The sequence below is a fragment of the Podarcis gaigeae genome (genome assembly GCF_964106915.1).
Source record: "Podarcis gaigeae genome assembly, chromosome: 1".
In the NCBI taxonomy this organism is placed as follows: Eukaryota; Metazoa; Chordata; class Lepidosauria; order Squamata; family Lacertidae; genus Podarcis; species Podarcis gaigeae.
The window spans coordinates 47,554,098-47,575,298 of NC_139678.1; the positions used below are offsets into that span (position 1 = coordinate 47,554,098).

Genomic DNA, 21,201 nt, shown 5'->3' on the forward strand with positions numbered 1-21,201 from the left:
CCAGGCACTTTACATGACAATCCACATTGCGTTCTAAGACTACACAACAGAAATGAATTTCTGGCAAAAATAGACATTGCGGCTTTAATACCAAGCCAGCTTCTCTCCCCACTTCAACTCTGCACCTCCATCCTTCTGCTTTGTTTAAAATCCATGCTGATGAAGCATTCGGATGGACTCGAAAGTTAGCTTGCTAATTCATGACATTTGGATTGGTCATGATACAGGGTCTTTGGAAATGGCAAATCAACTCTCAGCTATGCTTGCCAGTTTATCCTTCCCGTTTCGCCCATTGGTGAGTTTCTCTCTGAGAAAAGCTTTAAAACCACCTTTTTAAAATGTGGAGTGGGGGGTTTGGGGTGGGGGTGGAGCTGGCTATTGGGTTGTTGTTTTATTTTTATCATGTATTGTATGGTTTTATATTTTGATTTTATTCTGAGAACTGCCTTGAGACCTGCGGGTATAGAGCGGTATATCAATTCAATAATAAAAACAACAATAATATTTATTTTGCATGCAGATAATTGGCAAATAGATAATCTCTGCTGTGAAATATGTGGCAGTGCTACATGCTTGCCTGTCCCTGCTCTTCTGTGCCACTGATGCAGTCTTAGTGGCACACCTGAGGTCAAACTGCACACTGTAGGCAGCACATGACATCTTCTCTGACTTAAATTTAAAGCAGCAGCAGCAGCAGGAGGAGGCTGCAGTCTTGAGTGGAGGATCAGCAGAAAGGAGAGCAAAGGTTTGTCTCCTGTCCCCCCCCCCTTGGGATATTTTCCTACTCAAGATTGCTCCCCAATTGCTTTTCCTCTGGGGGGAAGGCACAGTGGGAAGAGAGATAAGTGCCTGTATCTTTCCCTGCAGAGTGAAAAGTAGGTTGTGTGCATGGGAGGGTAATCACCACCAGCACCCCAGCCAGCCCTCAGCTGAAACTTGCAGCCAGTTTTGCTTCAAAACGAAAGGAATTGCTAGAAAAAAGATACCTGCAGATATGTGAGCCACACAGTTTGGCCCTTGGAAGATCGATTTAGGATATTGACACAGAGATAATGACAGCTTCATTCTGCATACAGGAAGGTGCATTTCACTGAGACAAAAATCAATTAGGCTCTCCCTGTGATGAGATGTGTTAAGGACTTTCTGTCTCACGTTCTTCAAATCATTGTATAGACTTGCTACTAATTAGTGTGCCTGTTCTTCTACCTACTACATGAGCATTTTTCTTCAGGGATTTTGCCCTGTGCATTTATCCTCCGCCACAGCAGTAAGTAGCAGTGGTCAACCTTTATGAATACAAATACTAAAGGATGCCCTGTGGATGCAGATAAGGGAAAGATGCAAGGCTCAGCACTGCAAAAACCTTCAGCATTCATTGGCCAGGCACAACTGCACAAAGCAGATGGTGAAATGGAGAGAAGGGGAGAATCTGGATGCTCCACTCGGATGCCTCCCTTGCGGGTCACACTTTATTAATAATTGATTTATCTGCAAATTTATACCCTGTCAATGACACGACTCAAAATCCCCATGCTGCTCTGCTTTTGAAGAAACTGCAACAGCTTACGGCACCAGTCTGAACTTTTAAAGGCTGTTTTGTTAAATTTGCAAGTGGCACTCCATTTTTTTTATTTGGATCACTTGCGGATGACTTGTTTATCAAGCGTCCATCCAGAGTTGCTAGCACAAAGTTTGCAGGGAGGCGTGAGCAACATCACGCCAAACAATTGTTATGCCACACTTTCTAGTCATGTTTCAGGCCGTAAATTAAATGTCCAGGGTGGGGAGAGCAAGTTTGTGGCGCACGAGCACCAAATCCATTTTAACTGCGTAAGCTAAATTTGCTAGTATGTAATTGAATGTCATAGGGACGCAGGTGGCGCTGTGGGTTAAAGCCTCAGCGCCTAGGACTTGCCGATCGAAAGGTCGAAAGGTCGGCGGTTCGAATCCCTGTGGCGGGGTGCGCTCCCATTGCTCGGTCCCAGCGCCTGCCAACCTAGCAGTTCAAAAGCACCTCTGGGTGCAAGTAGATAAATAGGGACCGCTTACCAGCGGGAAGGTAAACGGCATTTCCGTGTGCGGCTCTGGCTCGCCAGAGCAGCGATGTCACGCTGGCCACGTGACCCGGAAGTGTCTCCGGACAGCGCTGGCCCCTGGCCTCTTAAGTGAGATGGGCGCACAACCCCAGAGTCTGTCAAGACTGGCCCGTACGGGCAGGGGTACCTTTACCTTTACCTTACCCCTGCCGGTACGGGCCAGTCTTGACAGACTCTGGGGTTGTGCGCCCATCTCACTTAAGAGGCCAGGGGCCAGCGCTGTCCGGAGACACTTCCGGGTCACATGGCCAGCGTGACAAAGCTGCATCTGGCGAGCCAGAGCTGCACACGGAAACGCCGTTTACCTTCCCGCTGGTAAGCGGTCCCTATTTATCTACTTGCACCCGGAGGTGCTTTCGAACTGCTAGGTTGGCAGGCGCTGGGACCGAGCAGCGGGAGCGCACCCCGCCGCAGGGATTCGAACCGCCGACCTTTCAATCGGCAAGTCCTAGGCGCTGAGGCTTTAACCCACAGCGCCACCTGCGTCCCTTCACCGGCAGGGGTACCTTTACCTTTACCTTTAATTGAATCTCACCTGCAAAATAGCAATGATCTGGAAGTGCCCTTATCCACACTTCCTCCTGTCTTGCAGCTTTCCCCAGGGAGAAACCACTCTTTAGCTCTGTGGATTGCAGTTTGCTCTGATTTAAAGCCAAAGAGCAGGTTTTCACTGGGGAAAAAGTGAGGCAAGAGGGGAACTGCTCAGATCTGCTTTTTCTAGGCATGGGATTAATGGAAGTGTGGTGAACCCTAAATTGCTGTAATGATCATCCTGGTTACCAGGATAGCAGCTTAACAGAGGCTGGGACAGTAAGAAGCTGGTTAGAAATGGCCACCTTCCACCCAAATTTTTGTTAGTGTACGCATGCAAAATCATGTTCAAAATCACTTAGGTCTTCAGGTTTTTCCCCTATGAATTGCTAATCTAACTGGCTTTGGTACTTCCCATAGAAGTACTGCCACATATATCACAGCAGGGATAATGATGTTATCTCCTGGGGTGCTATTTGTCAATTTTCTGCATGCAAAATAAATAAGCTTTTCTCAGAAAGGAAACTAGCCAAATAAGCTAATCAGAGAAATGGGAAGGTTAAATTAGCAAGCATAGCTGAAAGTTAATTTGCCACTTATATTTCCAATGATCCTGTACCAAACATACCAAATGTATCAAATGTACCAATCAAAATGTCGTGAATTAGCAAGCTAATTTTTCAGTCCATCCAAAGCTTCATCAGTATGGATGTTTCTTCTTCTTCTTCTTCTTTCTTCCTTTTTGAATTTGATATCCCACTTTATCACTACCTGAAGGAGTCTCAAAGCGGCTAACATTCTCCTTTCCCTTCCTCCCCCACAACAAACACTCTGTGAGGTGAGTGAGGCTGAGAGACTTCAGAGAAGTGAGACTAGCCCAAGGTCACCCAGCAGCTGCATGTGGAGGAGCGGGGACGCGAACCTGGTTCACCAGATTGCGAATCTACCGCTCTTAACCACTACATCACACTAAACAAAGAAGGAGGATGGAGGTACAGGGTTGGGGTGGGGAGAGAAGCTGGCTTGGGATTGAAACCGTAATGTCCACGTTCGCCATAAATTCATTATGACCATAGAAGTACTTCCCATAGAAGCCTGTAAATGTGCAGTACACTGGGGAAGAAAGTTGCCTACAGACTGGGACACTGAGCTAAATAGACAGAGGCCAGAATCAGCGGCGTAGCTAGCCACTCAGGGGCCTGGGGCAGTGCACGAGCCCTGCAGCTGGGGGCAGAGCAAGCCAAGGCATGGAGCCTCTTCACAACCTCCCCCTCAGCTCCTCGAAAAAGCAGCGCGGAGCTTGCAGCCAATCCGCCCGCTGCCTCCCCCTCAGGAGAGACGTGTGCCCCCACCTCACCCGCTACCAGTGGCATGGAAGGGGGGAGCGGGAGTTATTTTTTTAAAATAAAAAGTGTAGTGAGCCCAATTAAAAATATATATATATTGAAAACACATATTTTTGCCATTTTGTCACCCCCCTCAGTGATTACACCTGGGACAAACCACATCCACCGCACCTCCCTTCCTATGCCACTGGCCAGAACCTGAATTTCTAGGGAATGTTCTTTCAGAGCAGCTCTTTTAGGGGAGCAGCGGAGGGCTCAATTAGTTGATGCGGTTGAAGGGAGATGGGCTGGAAGACCAACAGAAACATGACAAATGAAAGTTTCACTCTCTCACCGCCAAAGGAACACAAGTGAATAGTAGAGAACCTGTAGAAGCGACGCTGACACAAAACCCCACATATATTAAGTAAAATAGAGACATTCCCACCCCACCCCACCCCCACTCACCTTTCCCTCCCTCCACCTCTTTCCCTCTTTTCTTCTTAATGTCTCAACAAATGAAACTGATCTGTTAAAAAGGTTACTTGGAGAAAGAGAGAGAGAGAGAGATTGCACATACTTTTGTAAACCAAGAAAATCTTTAATAAAAATACATTTAAAAAACAAAACAAATGAAAGTTTCAAAAAACCCTGGGTTAGCCTCAGTCCTGATCCTTTTTGCTCCATTTCACTCCAATTACATTCATTTAGCAGCGCATAGCCTCTGAAAAGAGGGAAAGAGCCGCTTTTCCAAACGTTAACTGCATGCATCAGCTATATTTGGATGTCACACAAAAATACTGCTGGATGCTGATGCTCCTATGTCTTCTTCACACAGCGTAAATGTCTGTGCCATATGGCTCCATGCACTCACAATCGAAATGCCCCACTTAGGCTGCAGTATCCTCCAGACTGTTAATAGAAGAGATCGTGGCAATTTCTGAAAGGGTTAATAATGTAACCCTTTCTGAAGATCTCACGGTAGCAGACTTTACTGGCGGGTTACTGGGAATGGGTGGGCGGAAGTCTGGAAACCCGCCATACCCAAGCCGTGCAGCAAAGATATGGAAAATATTGCCTAATGCAGCAGTTTAATTACAAAGAGTTTATCTCTTGATCCTGAGTTTAAGGATTTGCCTCTGGCAGATAACGCAGCCAGCACGTGGGAGATGCTCAAGAGGCTAAACTCTCGCCATCAGGGAGGGGGCTTCGTCCTGTGGTCTCTGGCTTCATCACGGCTTCTGGAAGCAGTTCATGCTTCAAGAGAAGCTTTCCCTGGGTATGCAGAGAGTGGGGTGGGTGAATGGGGTTGTAGCCTCCTACCTTCCGCGTCCTCCATTGACGTGATACCTAGAAAGCACACACCATTCCACACACGCATCTCCATCACTATTTTGGGCAGCCAAGTGTATTGGGCAGTGTGTGCCAAGAAATAATACTTCATGGCGGGGGTGGGAGGAGCTTTTAATAGTGCAGGAGGTTATTAATTGAGCAGTAGGTCTGGCTCAAAGGAGAAAGTAAGGCTTCCTAATAGGAGGGAAAACAGAGCAAAGGTTAAGTGGCTATTTCCAGCTAGCACGAGAAAGTGAGGCATTTAGGACGTAACCCTATTAGGGATGTCAGAGAATTCTGATGAACATGGAGATGGGAACAGAAATTCCTGATGTTCACTTATTTGTCCCATAATCAAAATGGTAAGCAATCCAGCCAAAAATCTATATATTGATATTTGCTGCTGTTGTTATTTTCATCTCCGCAAATGATATTGTTGGGGAGCGGGGGGACGGAGACTAGGCTGTATGCCTGAGTCCCCTTCTAATTCCTGGATCTAGCAAGGATTAAATTACTGGAAGAGTCAGAGCAGCTTCTTGGTGAGGGAATGGCCCCCTCACTATGGGTTGTTAAGATAACAAAGGAAGTGGCTTTGTGCCATAAATCAAATGAGTGGGCCCTCCTCTCTGAACTGGCTGGTAGTTAGGACAAAATCAAGCGTAGAGCTGTAAGAGAGAGCAAGGAGATAGAAGCAGGCTGAGGCAGAAGACTGTGAGAGAGACATGATGGATTTTTGCTGTAATTCAAGGCTGTGTCTATGGGAGAAGCAAGACCCTCCTGTGAGCTCTTCCATCTTAGGTTCGGGTTGCATATATGTGTGAATAAACCATATATCATAAAGGCCCCACAGTCTCCACTGGGCCTCATTTCCAAAAAGAAACATGAACCCTGGGTAAGTGTCTGGAATATCACACAGCTTGGAGGAGAAGAAGGAAAAGGGGAATTTGGACTTGATATCTCGCCTTTCACTCCCCTTAAGGAGTCTCAAAGCGGCTAACAATCTCCTTTCTCTTCCTCCCCCACAACAAACACTCTATGAGGTGAGTGGGGCTGAGAGACTTCAGAGAAGTGTGACTGGCCCAAGGTCACCCAGCAGCTGCATGGGGAGGAGCAGGGAATCGAACCCGGTTCACCAGATAACGAGTCCACTGCTCTTAACCACTACACCACACTGGCTCTCACTGAGAGACTGAGGTGGCGTGCAACAATATGGTTTATATTTATGTTGTTCCTTTTTTCCAATTTACATTGTGTTTCTTTTGTATTGAAATGCATGGTGTTGTATAATATAACTGACTACATAACTTTTCACCCGAGCGGACGGCTAGACAAATAATATTGTCTTTTTCAGAAGCCAAACTGCAGGTGAAATGAAACAGAGGTGCTTGCAAAGAATATGGGGAAACTGATGCCTTCTTACACCCCTAAATCTTTATCTGTGGGGTGAAGGGATACAGGATTCCGTAGAAGTCCCACTACATTGGCAGAATCCCAGCTGGGGCTTCTTCTGCAGCCCCTATGCTCCTGATGTGTATGATTGGGTTTTGGGACTCAGGAGCAGAGAGAGATGTTTGCCCCATGCTGTGTGTTAGAATTGGCTTCTGTTGCTGCTGAGGAGTTACGGAATATAACTTCTCTGATGGCAGGGTGAAAAGTGGAATAGCAGAGGAAAGGTAGAAGAAGCAGAGGCCTTGAAAAAGAGAAGCACGTTGTTCAATAGGCGCCCACAAGATTTAGAAAGAGCAGGTGCTGTTTGCATGCAAAGGGAGCTTTGAAAACTGGGATAGTCTGAATTATAGAGCCAAGAGGAGACATAAGTGTTGAGTGTAAAGTAGGAGACTGCATTTCACTTATTCAATTATTCAATTAATCACAGCTTTAGCTGCAAGTCGTTAGCTGGATATTTATGATCTAGCCCTGGTGCAGAAGGATTATATATTATTTAAGGCAGATTTGGGGTTGGTCAAAAGCAGCGTGTTCATTATTCACATCCAGCAAATGATGGCTTGCACCACGCTGTTTTCTCACAAATTCGTGCCTGTATTATTCCCAGCAGAGGTGTGAGACATCTTCAAGCAACAGCAAATGAAAGTATTTTGCTCAGAAGGAAGAGGAAGCCGATGTTGCCATTATGGGATTGGTTGGTGGGTGGGTGGGAAGGGGAAGAAAGGGGATGAACCAGGAGAGCACCAATACAAAATCCTGATTCTCTGCCCCGCACAACTGGAAACCTGTCTCATTTTATTCTCCCTCGGGGTACTACAGGACCCAGGGAGCAGCTGGCCTGAGCTGCTTTCAAATATTCTGGCAAGATAGTAAGAATGAGCAGATGGCCTTACACACTCTTTCCACGCCTGACCCCGAATATGACTTGGTGAGTTCTCTATAATTCATGTCCTTAACTGTTTTCCTTCAAACATTAAGATTTTCCTCTCTTTTGATTAAAACACACGCTGTGGCCATACACCCTTATCCTAAGCACGTTTATTCAGGAGTACATCTCTGTTTGATTCCAGTGGGATTTACTCTCAGGTAACTATGCTTGGGATTGTAGCCTTTGTAGCATAAAAGTCCAACCCCCAAACGAAACAAAAAACCAGCCTTTGTGCTCTGCTCTTCTAAAGCCTGATGCCTCACTGTTAAGGCTTAACTGTGCTCTCTGGTATTGTTGCTATGGTAACCCAACAGTTTATCCCTCACTTCCAAATATATTCGCACAGTTCTTGTTAAACACTCCCCCCTCCCTTGCAATTCTCTATTGGAATCCAATTATCTTGCATTAATTCTAAATCAAATTCAGAGCAGCACAAACACCCATAACACGTGTGTAAATGATTATTTTTATAATACTGTTAGCGCCACATGCACATATATTTTCTTTGCCTTTGAACATGCAAGAAAGAAGCTTGTTTTCTGGTAAGAACCTGATACCAGGCTGTTTTGTTTTTGGCTTAGCTGGGTAAAATGCAATACCGCTGAAAGCTGCTGGCCTTGCAGACTCGAATTCCCAGCATCTCTTTCAATCCATAAAACAGGCACCCCAGTGGGATTCCTTCCCTGTACGACTTTGACAAAGTACACGTTCAGGATCCTGCCTTAAGTGGGGATGTCAGTCTCCGCAGTATATTTTCTAGCACTCCCATCAGACAGGATACCGTAGTTTGAATTTGCTATCACAAAACGTAGAAATGTCACTTATTGGCAGTTAAACATTAAGCAAGGTAAAAACAAAACACAAACACCTGAAACAAAAAGGAACTGTACCAAAACTAAAACAAGTAAACAAGCAAAAACCTGATTTGACAAGGCATTGCCATCAGAGAGCTCCACTCGGTGCTTGTAAGGATTTAAGCAACAAAGCTCTTGGCATAGAGGTGACATCTGTATATGAGTTTCTAATGGTACTTTATGGAACTGTCTGATCAATAGGAATATATGGCTGCAAGTGGTTCACTGTCCTCGGCCTACAGGAGCAGTCAGTGTCCTGGTGCTGAGCAGCCCATTTTGATCCATGGTTGGCCCCCCACATACTACCCCTAGGTGACCGATCCTCTCCCTTGACTGCATAGGAGCACATCCAAAAGCTCTGCCATTCTGAGACCTATATTTTTATGTTGTACAAGAGGTACACATATGGGACAACGTTTTGGCTGGTTGACATCTGATGACCTTTTAAATGTGTTGTGGAATTATTTGTTTGTTTTTATCATGTATTTTGTCTTTTTTATATTTGTGAACCGCTCTGAGATCTATAGGGCAGTATACAAATTAAACCAACCAACAAACTTTATACATGTTTGTTAACATCTACACTCGTGCCACAGTTAAGAACCCAACATGTAAAATAAGAAAAAGTGTATGTATCCTTATGTCTCAATTTCTAAGTGCATATTGCTATTATTGGGTGTCCTTGGGATTTACCATGGACTTACCCTGTCCTTAATCTGAAACCCAATGCCTACTTCCAGGCATGGCATTGAGATAGTTTTACTGACAAAGCCCCATTCAGCTGAGTTTTGTGTTTCGGATCTTCAGATGGAGTGAAGAGAAGCTTTGCTCCAGAGATTCTATGTTGCCTCTTTACACAGGAAGGCAGCAAGAAGGAACTTTGACCACAAACCTATATCTGCATCTGATATCACCAGGTAAGATGCAACTTACCTGCCTGTTACATCAGGGACACTTCACTTTTATGTTCTTTATGCTAAAAAAGAGAGATGTTCTTTTGGCCAATTAAAAGGTTGCATTCTGCTCAGGTCATGAAAAGGCACCACCAGAAGGCATACACTGAACTGGATACAGAACTTCAAATGACCCTGCCCACAGCACCTGTGTCATGCTCATTGGTGTGAATGGAAGATAGTGGGATCTACACACAGAACAGATAATATGTGATGCTCACAAACCTGTGGAAAGTCCATTTCAAATTTTATTTGTAGCTTACAGCAGAAGATCAATGGTTGGGTAGCTGTCAGGTGGGAAGAAAACATTGGAAATATACTTAAGGCTCCTTAAATGTTGTTATAGGACTAAATATACTAAGGTATTGATTTAACATGGAAAAAGAGTTCAGAGAGCTAGACGGCTGGAAACAGTAGCAAGGTAATGATGACCTTTTGGGTTTGGTTTTCCCAGCTAACGTTTCCTTCACAGCTAAAAACTGAGGACAGAATAGCAACGGAGGAGAATCTATGCATGGAATCAATACAAGATTCTAGAGAACAAGAGATAAACAGAGAGCTGAGCTCCAGGCCACAGATGAGACCCATTAAGTATGACAGACAGCAGTGCATGGATAAATGAGTGCTTTTAACACACACACACACACACACACACACGAACGCGCGCACACACACAATACACTGAAGGAACTTCCCCAGAGATTCCACATTCTCTTATGAACTGAAAAGCATTCTGCTAAAAATGATCATTGCAACAGGGTTGCGGGGTTGGGGGTGGGATTTGTTTACAACAATGTCAAAACTGTGGAGTGGGATACACCTGAATTGCCAAAAAAGTATTAGGTCCCAATGCAAACAAATAATAAATTGTGAATATATCATCTTCTTTAAATTATAAGAAAGGAATGCACCTAAAAACAAATATGAAATCTGATTTCAGATAAAATTATATCTAATACCATCATATCTAATGACACACAATTGTGTCAAACGATAGGTAAGGAAAAGGTGCACAGGCGCAAGAACAACTTTGTATAGTTTGGCTGTGTGCGTTGAGATGTGTTGGCAATGCTGTAACAAGTGGGCTAAATAGCAGCAATTGTCTTCTAATTGTTGTTTTGTTGCTTTATTCATTTATTGGATTATATAATTCCAGAAAGCTGGATTTTTGTACATTTCTATCCCATGTGGAGATATGTACTGGGTATGGTATAGCCCCTCCAGCAAGGTGGTGAGGTGCCAGGATGGATCACTGCCATCTTGTAATTGCCAGACCATCTCTCTTAATCCAACCGACCCCAAGGCCTGCTGTCTTCCAGTCAGAATGTAAGTGGGCATTTGCAGCAAGGACATAACAAAGAACTGCAAGCAGCTGGAGGAGCAGCACAGAAAGGCCATTTTAGCTGGATGTTCTGGGAACTATGCTGCAGAGAAAAGCAGAGCCCTCAGGGTATCCTGGCACCCACAGGCCCCATGTTGGTAATGCCAGGATTAAAGTCCCTCCATTTCCATGCCGATTGAAATTGTGCCTTAGATGGATGTGCCTATTCAAATTCTGTACCTGTCTGCATTACTGTTTCAGGAATGTCTTCATTTCTATGCTAACTGAAGTTGCTTTTGGTGGATGTGCACCAGCAAGAATATATTCCAGTCTCCATGACAGTTTTAGGACTTGGGAACCTCTGGTTTGCAAGGAAGCTAAGAGCCCTGTACAGCAGACCCGCCAGGGATAGTCCCAGATTTATAGAGTCTGGCCTGTTTTTTTATATGATCCTGGAATGTCTCGCTTTTCCTCTCTATTTTCATCAGAGAAATATTGGAGGGAGACAAATATATACAGTATATATAATTTTTTGTCCAGAAACAAAAAAACGATAAGGCCAGTTTTAAAAATCTGACTTACATCCATTCTGACTTGTAACTTTATTCCTCACAAATTCTACTGACACACATTTTTATGATGTAGCCAGCACAGTCTATTTTAGAAAATTCCAGTCCCCTTACCAAAGGCCACGTCACCAGTCTGTCTAGAGACAAACATGGAGCCAGTCACCTCCAAGAGCTCTTCTCTGTCCTTTACCAGGCTTGGAACCCTGGGCTGAATAAAAGAGGAGTCCCAATTTAGAAAAGTGAGAGGAACAGCACAGTCTTTCTGCTCTCTGACTGATAATGAGCCTGGCACATTCTTCCTTGTGAAAATCAAGAGAGATACATTTTAAACTATTAATGAGAGCAGAAAACAAATCTCTGAAAGAAATGCAAATTCTTTGCATACAGCTTTTAAAGTGATGTTTCAATATCATCGCCACCACATTCTTAAGAGTAAACACGGTAACATCTGGTAGGACGTCCACACAAAGAGAAGCAGAAATTGGCTTCTGGCTCTGTTGCCACTCAATTCTAGCAGACTTTTTGAAGTCCCTTCCACCCAGGCTGAATGAATGGTTGGAAACTTCAGGGAGCAGCTTAAAGATTCTCCAAAAAATTGCAGCTTCTTGAGTTTACTGGTAGTTCAGAAGGGACTTTTCAGACAAGCAACACTGACGCTACATACATTAAGCATAATAGAAACATCGCCACCTGTCCCCACCCCCAGCCATCTTCCCTCCCTCCACCCCCTTTTCCCCCCTCCCCCTAATGTCTCAACAAAGGAAACAGATTTGTAAAAATGTTACATGGAAAAAATACGAGAGACATTACACTTCTGTAAAACAAGAAAATCTTTAATAAAAATCCAAAAGCAAGAATGGGGGGGGGGGAGAGGGATTTTTCAGCTGACAGACATGAATGCTGGGCATTGTGTAGGGTTTTTTTAAATAAATAAATAAATTGCAGCAACTTTCATTTTCACTTTGAATCAGGTCACTGCACCATAGTGCGAGTAGACACTACTTAACACTGTCCAAGCTTACTAAAGGCAGATGTGTATACTACAATAGCTGACGGCTATGATGATTCATAGAAGTAAGCCCCCACTGAAGTCAAGGGGGGCTACTTCAACAAAATGTAATGCAGTGTAATAATGTCAAGGTAAAAACCTGGTAAATATTTATTATTGATGGGAACTATGACCTGGAAAAATGTCTGTGGAGTGGACAAACGCCGGCGCCCTCAGCCTGTAAAGGCCAGATGAGCACCGCAACCCCAGAGTTGTTCAGACTTAACTGTCAGGGGTCCCTTTACCTTTACCAAAAGCAGATCCATTTGAGGACCTCAAAAAGGTCAGGTATACCTCCAATGTCCCTCGGTAGGTTGTGGACTCTCCTTCCCTGGATGTTTTTAAGCAGAGGTTGAATGGTCATCTGTCATGGGTGCTTTACTTGAGATTCCTGCATTGCAGGGGTTGGACTAGAGGTTGGGGTCCCTTTGGACTCGACAATTCTATCATTCTATCTGACCACCATAGTTTAAATTCAGCCTCCATTGCTTCATTTGTTATTTCCTTGTCTCTTCCTTTCCTCTCCAGCGCAAGTTCCTGAAGTAGCTGAGACTCAGAACGCCCTGGCCTTTCAAAGCAGTAACTGAAATAATTGGTTACATAAAGTGAATTAAGTCACAGCTGACTAGTGAAGAGTTCAATTTACAGAAGAGGAACTTCAACAGACAGAATGGGGCCACTGTATGACCTGAACAGAGAGTGCAGCCTGTAGGACTGGGATGCTTTCAGCACTACAAACAGAGCACTAAAACACCAACTCATAAATATTACTACCTTCAGTGTGCAAAAGTATCTCACACTACTTTTGCAGCCTGAACCTAGGCATGTGGTGCAACAAACAGATTACAACAGGGAACAGTTCCATTACTTTTTGTAATAGCCCTATAAAAGGCCTGCAGGGGGGGAAGGGGCTAAAATTGGGGTGGAGGAGTCAGCAAGTGCCATTTGCAAGATCACATTAAGGGCCTTTGAGCATTACATTCATTTGCATGGGATTGCAGCCTTGATTATTCTGGACTGAGTCTCTCAACACCAAGGGGTTATTCTCATTGTAACTCCATGGGCAGGTTGATGGACTTCTCTGTACAAGCAAAAGCAAAATAAAGTCCAGATCTAAGAAGAGTCCAATGCCATTAGTATGTTACATACTTACAGATCTTCACAATGGTCGTGGCACCAACTGAAATAAACGCTGGGTTGCAGCAATTTAGTTTTATGACTGCCAAACATATGGCAAGGAGTAACACCAGTATCCTGTGACAATCACTAATTAGAAGGCGTGTTTGTTTTTAAATGTGTGTGCGCGCTGGCGTATGCTAAAAACAAATCTTGCTGAGGTAACAATTAGTTGTGTTTCTGACAGCGTCTATGAAATACATGGCCTGGATGGCCTGGCTGATCCGCTGGGATCCCTTCCAGATCTGGTTCTGTGACTAGGGCCCTCATTGTGAATTATTCTGAGACAAGACCCCTTAAGGCCTGACCATAGACAATGGATAGCCCAGGACAGAGTGGTCCAGCCTCTCAGGCTAAGTGGACTGCAAGAGTACTTCAACACAGAACCCACAGGCCACACACTGAATTTCTATATCATTGACTAAATTGTTTGCAATATAGTTAATATTATTTAATACAAAGTTAATATATTTAATTAAATAAATATGATTAAATACACAATTAATGCAATTAATACATTTATTTACTAAACAAATCAAATACACAAGCTCAGCTGAGTCCCAGATAGATAGATAGATAGATAGATAGATAGATAGATAGATATAGATGCACAGCATGGAAATGTAGGAGAACCTGGGGCCAGGGTGTGTGTGAGAATCTGACCCCTGAAATCCCATCCAGGGAAGATCCAAGTGCACAGAACAGGAGTCACATCGGCCCTCAAGCAATCCTCGTCATGTCCCCATCCCTCCCATGCAGCTGCAGTCCAGACTATCCCTCTTATTGTACATCCTGAAGGTGAGGGAGGGAAGAGGCAGAAAGTCACAGATCCAAGGTCCCCTTTCCTTATCTGTGTCTTTGTTTTGGATGTGAGAGATGTTAGAGGTGGAGGAAATAATAATGCACAACACCCAGCTTTATATGTCTTCTTTGAGACTCCAACCACTTTTGGGTAAAGGTACCCTGACCATTAGGTCCAGTCATGACCAACTCTGGGGTTGGGGCGCTCATCTCACTTTATTGGCCGAGGGAGCCGGTGTACAGCTTCTGGGTCATGTGGCTAGCATGACTAAGCCACTTCTGGCGAACCAGAGCAGTGCACGGAAACGCCATTTACCTTCCCGCTGGAGTGGTACCTATTTATCTACTTGTACTTTGATGTGCTTTTAAACTGCTAGGTTGGCAGGAGCTGGGAACGAGCAATGGGAGCTCACCCCGTTGGGGGGATTCGAACCGCCGACCTTCTGATCAGCAAGTCCTAGGCTCTGTGGTTTAACCCACAGCGCCACCCGCATCCCACTTTTGGGTAGGGAGGTGCAATAGTAACATTGCCAGCAGGGTGTTCTAGGGCTATGATTTTTACAACAAATCACAGCGTATAGCTTTTCATTTGGACTGTTGCTGCATCACAGCACCATTAAAATCTCATGCGTTTTTTCCCTGAAAGGACTTTGGCAAAATGACCCTGTTTGCTCCCAGCAGAGGTATTTCTATCTGACAGCTTTCAAAGATATTTTGATTTGCCCCATCAACTCCCGGCTTTCTAAAGCATTCAGCAACCCCACCCCTCCATTCCCATTTGCCATCACTCACACAGTACTTCTCTTCCCTGTGGCAAGTGCACAGCCAAGACTCTTAAGGAAACACAATGAATAGGAAAAGGCTTCTTTCTTATTGCCAATTGCTCCCCTATTGACTCCCAGGCCTAAAGGCAGCTTCTTCTTCTCCACTAGTTCTTTTGTAGCAGCTAGGAATACAGTCTACGCAGCTCTTCATGTTCTAAACATTTGCTTTGTAAACATGCATGTGTTGTTGTTTTTTATGTACCAAGGAGAAGACATGGAAGCATCTGGAACCAGAAGGCAGAAGTCAACTGCCTACAGAGCTGCCGTTCATGACTCTGGTTTCTTTGGGATAGACCCACACACTACTTACAAGCCAATAAAAGCCTCACAGGTCAACTAGAAGCTGCATGAAGACACAAACCTTGGAACTTTTAGGCCATCCTATGCACTGAAGAGATAGTAAAATAAAATTTAAAAATCTAGCTTTCTACTACCTTGAAATCTGGAGCCAGTCTCTTATTCGAGGCTCAAAGAAATCCCACAGTTATGGGTCTCTGTTCAGATAATGAGTCTTGATCCGGTCTTTTCTAACAATGATGCATTACCTTGCTTCATATATTACATGGGTAGGCAAACTAAGGCCTGTGGATCTGATGCGGCCCAATCACCTTCTCAATCCGGCCCATGGACGGTCCAGGAATCAGCGTATTTTTACATGAGTAGAATGTGTTCTTTTATTTAAACTGCATCTCTGGGTTATTTGTGGGGCCTGCCTGGTGTTTTTACATGAGTAGAATGTGTGCTTTTATTTAAAATGCATTTCTGGGTTATTTGTGGGGCACAGGAATGTGTTCATTTTTTTTTTTCAAAATATAGTCCGGCCCACCACAAGGTCTGAGGGACAGTGGACCGGCCCCCTGTTGAAAAAGTTTGCTGACCCCTGATTACCTTGCCATCAAAGTCCAACAGGTGAGATGGGAGTCCAAGTGTATTGTGCCAACAATCCCAGATATATTCAAGTGAATAATGGGGAATTACCAGAATTCCAACATGACTGTATTTTCCATCTGAAAATAGCATTGGGGAAAGGAAAACTTAGGGGAAACACTGAACGAAAACAACAACACAGCACCATTTTTCATGGATAAATCAGACAACTTTTAATTCATTTCCAAATACTTGGTGAGATTATTAGCTTCACATACGGCAATATCACACCAGGATCAACTGAGCCACTCTGTGCTTGACAATACTGTTACTTCATTTGTCACAAAATAAACACTGTACGGTAAAAACCTACGCTCCTGAGTATACCTTGGTTGGGCTGATATTAAATAATTCCACATTTACTCTAGAAACAGAGGAAGTTGTCTTATACTGAGGCTGGATCTAGACATGTCAAAGAAGCGATTCAGTTAAACGCGTTGCAAACTCATACAGGGGTATATGGAAGGGAAAGATGGGACTCCACAGTGCCATCTGGTGTCACAGGGTTATATAACACTTTTTCTTTACCAATCTAGCTGAGTCCAGAGTCAGCTTTGTGAATCTCCTCCAGGCAGCCCTACTTGGACCTATCCCGGGGAAAACATGGGCTATACCATGGGTAGGCAAACTAAGGCCCGTGGGCCTGATGCGGCCCAATCACCTTCTAAATTCGGCCCGCGGACAGTCCGGGAGTCAGCATGTTTTTACATGAGTAGAATGTGTCCTTTTATTTAAAATGCATCTCTGGGTTATTTGTGGGGCATAGGAATTTGTTCATTCCCACCCCCTCCAAAATATAGTCCGGCCCCCCACAAGGTCTGAGGGACAGTGGACTGGCCCCTTGCTCGAAAGGTTTGCTGACCCCTGTGCTATACCATGGAGCCATGACTCTTTATTCCCCTCACTCTTAGATGCTATAAATGATTTGCCCATGTCCCCCATTCCAGATGTTAAAACTGAAAATGAATGCATGTCTTTTCATAAGTGCCACAATTCAGGAGACGGTTACATCACTTGGTTAGCTTTGCCATTAGGCAATAAGCCAAAGGAAAGTGGAATCAAAACGGTGAAACTGTTGCAGAACCTAAGTTCCCAAATAGAGGTGTGTGCGTGCGTGCGCATGTCATTCATGTAATCTGAAAACTAAACCAGACCAAACAAAGAATGTCTCAAATATTAATGGTCCAGGTTAGATTTCAGGACCATGTGTGGTGTAGGGAGCCAGTGTGGTGTAGTGGTTAAGAGCGGTGGACTTGTAATCTGGTGAACCGGGTTCTCGTCTCCGCTCCTCCACATGCAGCTGCTGGGTGACCTTGGGCCAGTCACACTTCTTTGAAGTCTCTCAGCCCCACTCACCTCACAGAGTGTTTGTTGTGGGGGAGGAAGGGAAAGGAGATTGTTAGCTGCTTTGAGGCTCCTTAAGGGGAGTGATAAAGCGGGATATCGAATCATCCTCCTCCTCCTCCACTTTATATGCAGCAACTCCCACCTTCACTTCCCTGTACACAGTAACCACACTTTGGCAAGACCTTGAAACTACTTTGTGTTTTGTGAACTGCCCTGAGATATTGTGACAAAGGGGCAGCCTACAAAAACCAATAAATAAATAAATATAAAATAAATAAACTAGGTAAACTGGGGTCATCACGGACCACAGCTGACCTTCAAACCAGAACCCAGTTCAAACCTTGCTTTCTAATTAGGGTTAGCGGTAATCACAGTTTCTGCAAACCAGGAAACATAAGAGGGAATGGCTGTCGGCGGAGGGAGGAGCAAGGAGGGGCAAACAGCATTCAAGCAGGCCTGGGGCTCAGGAGCCGAATGTTGAACAGACAGACAAAAGGATATGGGGCGTATGAGAGTACAAAGGTAAATTTGCATTCATTGCTCCTCCTACTTTTGCCTCTGGCCCCGGCTACCACAAATGCAGCTCTCAGGTTGAAAAAGATGCCCTCCCCCTGATGTATAATAGCTTAGTAGACTGGACACATATTCTATTTCAAGTAAGGATGAGCTTGGGGGGAAATAACATCTCACACAGGTGAGAAACAATGGAAGGGAAGGGAAATCCCTCACAGGTATTGAGGTGGCTGTGTTTCTTGGTTCTTATGGAACAACTCCATCTGTTATTTATTAGTTACTAATTTACAGCTGGAACCAGAGTGGGGAAGTGGTTAGTGTGTCAGACTAGGGCCTGGACCAGTCCCTGCCTACCTTAGGGGCTGTCGTGGGGATTACGGTACATGAGTAGAGGGGAAGAACCATGAGCTCTTGGGAGGAAAAGGTGGGTTATAAATGAAACCAAGTCTGTCTCGTCGCAATTGCATTGCTACCAAGGGCCACTAGAGGGAGCCCATGCTCCTCCAATACAGTAACTCGATAGTAACTTGTGGCTGGGATTGATTTAATTCAAAATTATACAATTGAGGAGTTGATAGGGACACTGAGGGTCATCTAGTCCAACCCCCTCAATGCAGAAATCTCAACTAAAGCATCCATGACAGGTGGATATACAACCGCTGCTTAAAAACCTGCAAGGAAGGAGAGCCCAATGTAGTCTGTTTCCAGTGTCAAACAGCTCTTATTATCTTCCCCTAGACCAGTGGTTCCCAACCTTTTTTAGGCCATGCCCCACCTAAGCATCTCTAAAATCCTGATTCCCCCCCCAATGACATATAATTCTTATTATTCAAAAAGTGAAGCCCTATTCATGTGGAGAAAGCCTAAAAGGCTATTAACGATTAATAACTCATTTTTGAATTGCCCTTCTTAAAAATCAAATTGGGAACCAATGGCCCTAGACCCTCCATTTTTATTTTTTACTTTTGTTAGATAAGGAAACAAGGAAACTATTGAGGTTTGTGTCAGCAAGCTTTTGGGTCAGGCCTCCTTGCAGAACGCCTTCCTTGCCACAGACACCAACAGCAGTAGTGCAAGTTGAGGCCAGTAGTTGTGCAACTCAGTCACCACAATTGACCACTGGCTGCACACAAGCCACTAAAACCTTTGAAAGGGCATAATCACAGGAATTTTTCACTGTCTTTGAGCAAAGTTTCTGTAAAAAGCTAGTGGCAATTACATACTTACTTATTTTTACATTTATATACCACTTTTTTCTTCCAAGTAGCTCAAGGTGGTGTGACATGGTTTTCCTCCTACCCGTTTCATCCTCACAGCCACCCTGTGAGGTAGGTTAGGCTAAGAGATGGTGGCTGGCCTAGTGAGCTTCCCGGCTGAGTGGGGATCCAAACTCTGGTCTCCCAGGTCATAGGTCCAACACTCTAACCATTACACCGTACTGGCTCCATACAGGAGTGGAATCCAGAATTTGGCCTGCCTTCAACTTCTTGCATGTGCAAATGAGTGTGACACACCACTACCACACTTCTCTGTCTTCTCCCCACTGCCACACTTCTCTGTCTTCTCCCCACTACCACACTTCTCTGTCTTCAAGAAAGAAAGAAATCCAGGAGGCATTTAACGGATTAGCAGCACAACATTATGAAAAGAGATTTATGAAAGGGCAAAGTCATATTACAACCATCTGCCTAGGCTGATAGCTTGCCTGATAGCTGGAGGCTGCTCCAAGGTGCTGGGATGTGCAGGTCTCACCGACAGCAGAGTGTGTTTCAGATGCTAATACTGTGTGTTTATTGAGGAAAGCCAGGAGGGGAGGGAGCCACCTGAATTTGGGCAATAAATAAGATGAGGTAAATTTTGCCGCTGGCTAGCAAGACGCAGCCTTGGGAAAGCTACAAAGGTATCCTATTGTTTTAAAGAGCTTCAAAAGTGTAGCAATGTCTATCTGCCGCCGCCACCCTGCCCTGCTTGTGAATTTGTAAACAAACCCTATAAAAAGCCTGTTAAGTCCTCAGACCTCTTGCCTTGCAAGAGAACCAACTCAGTGGAAGGCTGCCCTTGAAACGCCCTGCCACTCCGAGGAAGTGGGAAGCACAAAAATGGTATACGAGAAGCATGTAGTTTTTGCAGCCAAAGCCGAATAAATACATATAACTGTCTCCTTAGCGGTCACCCTATGCTTAGGGGAACTGCCTACACATAAGCTGAGGAGCGTTTTGGTCATACTTGCATATTCAACCAGAAACCCAAGGAAGCAGAATAGGAATATCATTCCTCTCACCACATTGAAAAAAAGACTCTCCTCTTGTGTAAATGGAGGTCAAACTAGTCTCCTAGTCTGAAAGGTTTGGCCAAACATTCTTTAAGAGTAAGCTGTGGTTTTGATTTGAGGCAAACTATGGAGTATTGACAAAGCACATCTAACTGGGAGTCTCAGCTGATGGGACAGGGCAGCTGGCAGACAAGTCATAACATGCTTGGCAAAACGGCTCCTCTCCCCTCAGGAATGGCGGCAAACCACAACCTCCACCAATGGAGAGTGTTCTAGTCACCGCCCATCATTCCCTCAGAAAGAGCGCACTGCCAGCGGGCATCTCAATTTCGCCTCCTCATCGCAACAATTTGGTTTTTGGCCGAGTGGAATAGTGGCAAGCTGAGTTCAGACTCTCCCTCCCAAGAAAAGGAGCAAAAGTTCAATTTTTGTTGCCTGAGGAGGAGCTCTGGCGCGATATCATGATCTGATAGATGGTCTCCCGGAAGTGCTGGTCCTGAGTCAGCCTCTTGGCTGCTTGCTTCAGGTCTTCTATGCTCTCGGCCTCCGAATACATGAACGACTGGGACTGCCGCACTGAAAATGAAAACAGCACACAACACTTAGTGCTGGTAGAGAGCCACACCAGGCGAGGAATGGGGTTGTTGAATCTGGAAGCTATTATGATAAAGTTTGACCTAGGTGGTGTTTAGCAGAAATGACTGAGGGCTCGTCCACACAACTGCTCATCCTGCCACTTTCCCCAGGGTAAACCTGCTGTTTACTGCTGAATCAGAACAAACATCAATCGGTTTTTCTGAAGACTGACAAACTAATCTCAGCTGCAGAAAAAACATGTTCCCCTCTTTATTTTCGATACGCTTGGGCGCAGGAATTTAACCGTAATTATTTACAATTTTTGTTTCAGAAAGAAGGGCTTTTTCGCTGGCTAGGTTCCA

The 21,201-nt window shown here is 44.6% G+C and overlaps 2 protein-coding genes across 3 annotated transcripts in view; one reads left to right on the plus strand and one right to left on the minus strand.

Moving 5' to 3' along the window:
* SLC10A1 (solute carrier family 10 member 1) overlaps positions 1 to 21,201 on the plus strand; it is a 322,488-nt gene that overhangs the window by 117,665 nt on the left and 183,622 nt on the right.
* Positions 19,036 to 21,201, minus strand: part of PLEKHD1 (pleckstrin homology and coiled-coil domain containing D1) — a 33,839-nt gene continuing 31,673 nt past the window's right edge. The window contains exons 13-14 of one of the 2 annotated variants that reach the window (XR_014566295.1): positions 19,563 to 20,839; positions 19,036 to 19,524 (exon numbers count right to left, since the gene is read on the minus strand). Coding sequence is in view for 1 of the 2 variants with exons in the window: in XM_083747388.1 (XP_083603514.1) it covers positions 20,685 to 20,839 (155 nt within the window). In the remaining variant the exon portion in view is untranslated. Of the gene's footprint in view, positions 19,525 to 19,557; positions 20,840 to 21,201 lie in introns of those variants that run through there. The other variant, XM_083747388.1, reaches the window with a different exon arrangement.